Here is a 5,828-nt window from a genome sequence, read left to right as displayed (position 1 = left end):
ATTCGTCTTCCAGAGGAGGAGATGGAGATAGTCTGAAGGCAGTACCACTTCTAAGTTGGTAGGTTTCCCTTCAGCCTGCAATCCTGTCCCATGGTTAAAATCTCATTCTACGAACCCACGAACCCATCCACCCACCTACTCACCCTCATTAGAACCGAGGTGGAAGAATGTCTACAAGGAAGGGGAGGAGAAGACGATCAAAAGAATGGGGAGAGCATGTGGTATTTTGTTTTATTATACCGCATTGTTTACCTATTTGTGTGACATCCAGTCGGCTCTTGTTGTACTTTTGTCTTATGGCGTAACCTTATGGCCATATTTACAATCCTCTAGCATTTTTGTGTGCGAACAATAAATTATTCCCCTCATCTAGCCTGCCCTACAACGACTTGTATCAGGATGACATTTTTAAAACTAGCCGAATTCCTACCATATTTAAAATGCAGAATTTTAAAATATTTTGTCCATTTTTTAAAGGGAAAAAGTTCTTTGACTGTTGGACAGTAGCAGACTTTATAGAGTGACTATTTAAACCGACAAGAAAAAATGTTTGAATGACTTGATCTATCATGTCACGTCATGCCATGCCAGGCATGACCTTGTCTCTCAGTGGCAGTACCTTATCGCCACGACGGATGAACATTTCAGGTCCATCTTTAAGGTTGCAAAAACTAGTTAATAGGCTGATTCTGAACAAATGCAGCAATTTCATCAAACCTTTTTTTTAATAATGGCTTTCTTACTGCACCAATGACGTTCCCCACATTATTTCAAGAAATTCCTAAGAATTTTTTTGTTAAATTTTGCCAACTGACATCGTATTGTCCACCACTCAGGGTTGATGTATTGTCCAAATTTGTCTACTGGTGGATTGACCAATCAAAAAATTGCCTGAAATATTACAAGCAATTTCATTGGTGGGGTGCATCACGCTTGGTTTAATGACTTTTCTTTTAACCTGGGACTCATCGATACAATTGTTGCCTCTGGAGGAATGCCAAAAAGTCCTTTGCCTCCCTCTTGGTCAGAAATAGCGGAAAGCCCTGTGGTGGATGCGTGAGATTACAAAAGGGAAGAAAAAGACTCAAAGTTACCTCGTCCATTTAAGACGACTTTAAACACCTTCACTGCTTGCACTTGAGTGTGAGAAACGCCCTCGACTTGGCTAAACAAATTGGTCCTCTAAAGTGTGAGAATCCCACTTTTATGGTTTTAATCTGGTTGTTTATTAATTCATTAAAAATGCAAGGAGACTGTCGTCTCTCAAATTTCAATTCCACTAAGAAATTGCCAATAAGACGTGAATGAAGTGGAAAAGACGAAGGAGAAGATTAAAGGAAAGGTGGAAATTTTATTTGCATTGCAAATTCACTCCTGCTTCATTCCAATGCGTAGAGACATCCTTTAAAAGTGTCAGGTTGTAGTCTTAGGAGTTTCACCCAAAAAAGCAGTCGGTATTCTACGTTTTACTTATTTCCAGTGCGAAATAAATATCCCCTGCTTGTTTAACTACTGCAAGCTGCCGTGTCGCTTGAAATATGGCGACATTTATGTCAGGCGCTCCTCGCGTTGCCTTCCAAAATGGCCACGCAGATTTTTATTTTCCGCACAATTTTCAGGATTCGACTTTATATAATCGCTCTTATTTTATGCTCACATGGCCTTAAATTTTCTCATTTTTTTATTAAAAAACAAGCATGTTTAAATGCATAAATTACTCCTTATTTTGTCATTTATATCCATTTTTAGGTCTCAAAACGCTCATGATTAGAGAAAAAAATCGTTTCAATGATTAATTTTGTAGTTTTTTTTAACCATTTTTCTGTTTTGGCAAGATCCTATTGATCAATCGATTTTTTTGCCCTAACGTTCACTGCACTTCTGCACCCAATCGGATTATCGATTTGGCCCACCGGGGCATGAGCGCTGCGTGGTGTTCGATTTTTGCGATTGAGGGTGCCAAATGGATGACCAACTAGCACTAATAAATCGATAAATCAATAAACAAATAACAGAGTTTAAATACGCACCTAACAATCGCCAAATGGCCCCACTGACAGGCCCAATTGAGGAGGTTCTGCCCCTCGTTCCTCCAATCCCGACACTGCATTCCATGCCGAAGGAGGGCCAGAATGACCTCCGGATTGCCCCCACCTCGCATGGCAAAGTGCAACAGGGTGGTGCCAAATTGGTCCACAAAGTCGACATTTGCGCCGTGGCTAGCCAGCACATCCACAGCTTCAGCATTGGAGGCGATACAGGCCTTTTGAAGGGCAAAATCTAGCACCTCCTTGTCCACTGTATACTTGCTGAGGTATCGATCCAGGCCCTCGTAGTCCTTCACATGGATGAATGCGTGGATAATTTTGGCCGGCGAGGAGCCACCACTTGGCAAAGCACCGGCGATTTTCAAGGCGAAGGCCTTTTTGCCGTCTTTAATGTCAAGCGATTGGGGCAGAGAGATGGTTGGCGTCTGTGACGAATCTGAACCGATGGTGAAAGCAACTCCCAACTTTTTATGACCCTCGTGACGAGAGTGGTGAGAGGGGGAGCCCCCAACTCCGCCACTTCCAAGGTGGAGGGTGCTGCTGTTGCTCATTCTGCAACCGACCGCCACCGAATCGCCACTTCACTGACGAACAACGATCTCCAAACTCGTGTCTGTATCGGTGCGTGTGTGTGTGTGCTAATGGAGCGCTCTTTTAGCTGCGTGCGTGTGTGCGTGCGCGTGCAAACAAAAACGCGAGCGTATTTTAAGGTGACCAATCAGTGAGGCGAATGGATGCACGCTTGGGGTAATTGGCATTTGCAAAAGAAAGGCGAGAAAGCGCACCGAATGCAATGCGTTCGACCAAAATGCCTCGTAAAAAGTGATGGCAGTTGACCATGTGTTCCCACTCCTAGAGTGTGAGTCGGACAGCTGATAATGTCAATGCTAGTGTGAATGGTCTATCCACTTTCCTCATCCCTTGTCCCTCCACCGTAAAATGGCCTTATTTATTGGTGGGAATAGCCTTCACCCATTACGCTGTTATTATTTGGCTAGAAATCGATTCAAAATGGCCTTCTAGTGTAAATGTTCAAGTAACCAAGGTGACTGAAGTAAGGGGATCAAATAATGAGGGCAGGAAATGGCCAATCACTGTGCTCCAAACTTGCTTCCATAACAACGAACCTGATTATCATACAGCTAGCCTAAATAAATGACCTTACACAAGGTCGGATGTTATCTCCCCGGGGGGAGAGAAGCCGGAGTGCAATCAGAGGTGCATTCCAGAGGGAAATAAAACGATGTGATGTGAGGCAAATGCTGATTGCGCCGGCTGGGGCCAGGAGTGATTGTGGGCTTGTGCCAAATGAAGGGACAATGGGGTGGCGGCTGCAGTGATGCTAAATGAATGTCTAAGGAGGGTCTAAGTGATAGTCCTTCCACAAATCAAGCCAGCAATTTTCTGTCTCCCATCCTGTTCCATCATTAGTCCACCTTTTTCAATCCCAAATTCCATCGGCCTGAATTCATTCACTCCATCTCATATCAAACGATCCGTCCATCATTTCAACTAAGACCCTTTACGTCTTCAATCTATCCAGCTATTTGCCGAATCCCCAGTCATTCAGTTTTTATCAATAGCGACACCTCGATAGTGGAGGATGTTGGCAGGCCACCTTCAAAAAATGTGTTGTCCAATGGAGTATGGATCTGGAAAATCTCTCGATCCCTAGACTGACCCACAGCGATCTCGTGCTTGAGGTTGGCCACGCGTTGGCGCCCGGTTGGTGCTGTTTGTGGTGGCATAGAGGAAATTTTATACAAACAACCTCAGCACACGAATGCGGACGTCTGGGCTAGTGGCCGACGATAAGGCACGCGGTCACCTCCGGATTGAGTGGACTATTCATCACAGACGACTTCCACTACTGATGCAGTTTCATCAAAGTTAAGATGCTTTGAAGACTTCAGCAGGTCAAGTCTGTTTAGCCATTCCGCAGACGTTACAACTTTAAACCCATCAAACTCAGACAGAAAACCACCGTCTAACCTCTGCAACTGGAGCCTAGATTATGGTGGAACCCCGTTGCAAGTGAGTCAGTGGATCGGGTCATTTGTTTTACCGTGATTCCACAGCAGAGTCTCTGACAAATCGGCTTCCAGCTCTAGTGCATCCATGACCTGAAGACCTGCTATAATTCCTCATTGGTTAGTCTCCATTCCTTTTAGCTCAAAGCTATCGCCCTTCCATTTAGTCTTTATCATTATATTATTAATTTTACCTTAAAAAATCAGTTTGTCACAGATTTTTCCTTTAACTTTGCAATTTGGTGCACGTGGAATGAACTTGCCCTTGGCCGGAATGCCAAAGTATTCATCATTGTCAGATAGATGGTCAGTTTGTCCCAAAAGTACGCCATTATCCAGGAATTGATCAAGTTCATGGTGGCAAAAATGCCAAACCATTTGGCCGTTACGCCTTAATTCCTCCCTCTTCCTTACAGACACAAAAGCAGTGGTGTAAAATGTGGAAGAATTTACGGCTGAATAGAGGTAGTCTCTCTCACCCGTGAATAACTTGGATGGCATTCCTCTGCTTTGGCGATGGTAACAATTAAATGGACATTTGACAATGTTTTTGTAGGCAAATCTACCATCAAAATCCACTGTCCATCAATACACCGCCTAGCCATCCATCCATTTATCCAACTTGAGGCAACCCTTCTCTAACCCCTCCTGACACCGCGAATAATCTTCTAGTCCAATGGTCTGGAATGGATCCATTTATCTACTCCATGTCTCCTCCTTCCTCTTTGATGCTTTCTACTTCTGATCCATTAATCCATCTTGGTGATGCGCTTATCCAACTCAGATTGTTCTGTCTGCCTCAACTCGATTCCGTCCTTCCATTCTGGTCTGATGGTTAAATCAGTTGTCTCAAGTTGTGCCACCATCGCACCAGTTATTGAGGGTCCACTTCCTCAATGTCCATCCCGTTCGCTGGTTTGATTATAATCTGAAAAATTTTAAAGAATTTGACAAATTTTACGATTTGTGCACATGGCTGAAGCAACTTTTATGGTGGGAAGAATTTCTACGAGAACGGCTGTTCAAACGGTGTCTGTTTTGACCTTCGCCTTCCCATTTTTTTTTCACCGTTCACCCTCTCCTAATGCCTGCAGCAAAGGGTGTAGAGGCGGAGAAACTCTTTGACTAGAACATGTCCTATTTTTGGGTGGTTTCAAAGAAGCGGACTAAATGGAAAATGCAGTGACAATTCGCTTAAAGGTCACGTGTCCATCTTTTGAATCTACTCATCCCTTCCCGATTCAACCGTCTGGTTTTCACCAAATTTAGGTCCATTTACCAATCCCAACATCCATTGTATCCACCTTCTTCTAGATTCGTCTATCTCTGGAATATCTATCCACTCTTCCATCAATCCTATCAAGCATTCCTCATTGTTAAATGCGTTTGCTACTGGAGCTTAAAAAAATTATTAATAATGTCTGCATACTGTATGGTTACGTCTGATCAAATTTATTCGCCCCTTTTGTTTAATGCATCGTGCAGAAAACCACGTCGTCACGTATGTGTGACGGTAAGAGAGATTAGTATTTTCTTAAAGTAAAGGCACAATTAGCGAAAAATGATGAGGTCGAGTATTTATTTGGAAGTTAGGGTATGATAGAACAAATTACCACAGGGCCTCCTTCCCTTCTGGTTGTCACTTTTTCAGTTTCTTGTGGACATTCTTCCACCTCGGTTGTAACGAGAGTGAGTAGGTGGGTGGGTGGGTGAGTAGAATAAGGATTTAACCATGGAACAGGATTGCAGG

General features: G+C 43.4%; 1 protein-coding gene across 1 annotated transcript; it reads right to left on the bottom strand. All coding sequences in view use genetic code 11, as the record gives it.

Annotated features, from left to right (window-relative positions):
- Positions 1 to 135: 135 nt before the first annotated feature.
- On the bottom strand, positions 136 to 2,599 carry EGR_08840 (hypothetical protein; the record flags this gene model as incomplete). The annotated part of the gene is made up of 3 exons (XM_024498089.1): positions 136 to 171; positions 620 to 689; positions 2,031 to 2,599. The coding sequence occupies 3 exons, from the start codon at positions 2,597 to 2,599 to the stop codon at positions 136 to 138; spliced, it is 675 nt and encodes a 224-aa protein (XP_024347491.1).
- Positions 2,600 to 5,828: the final 3,229 nt, after the last annotated feature.

This window comes from Echinococcus granulosus, assembly GCF_000524195.1.
Source record: "Echinococcus granulosus chromosome Unknown EG_S00121, whole genome shotgun sequence".
Lineage (NCBI taxonomy): Eukaryota > Metazoa > Platyhelminthes > Cestoda > Cyclophyllidea > Taeniidae > Echinococcus > Echinococcus granulosus.
The sequence above is the reverse complement of the archived record's forward strand: the minus strand, read 5'-3'. Positions and strand labels throughout refer to the sequence as shown.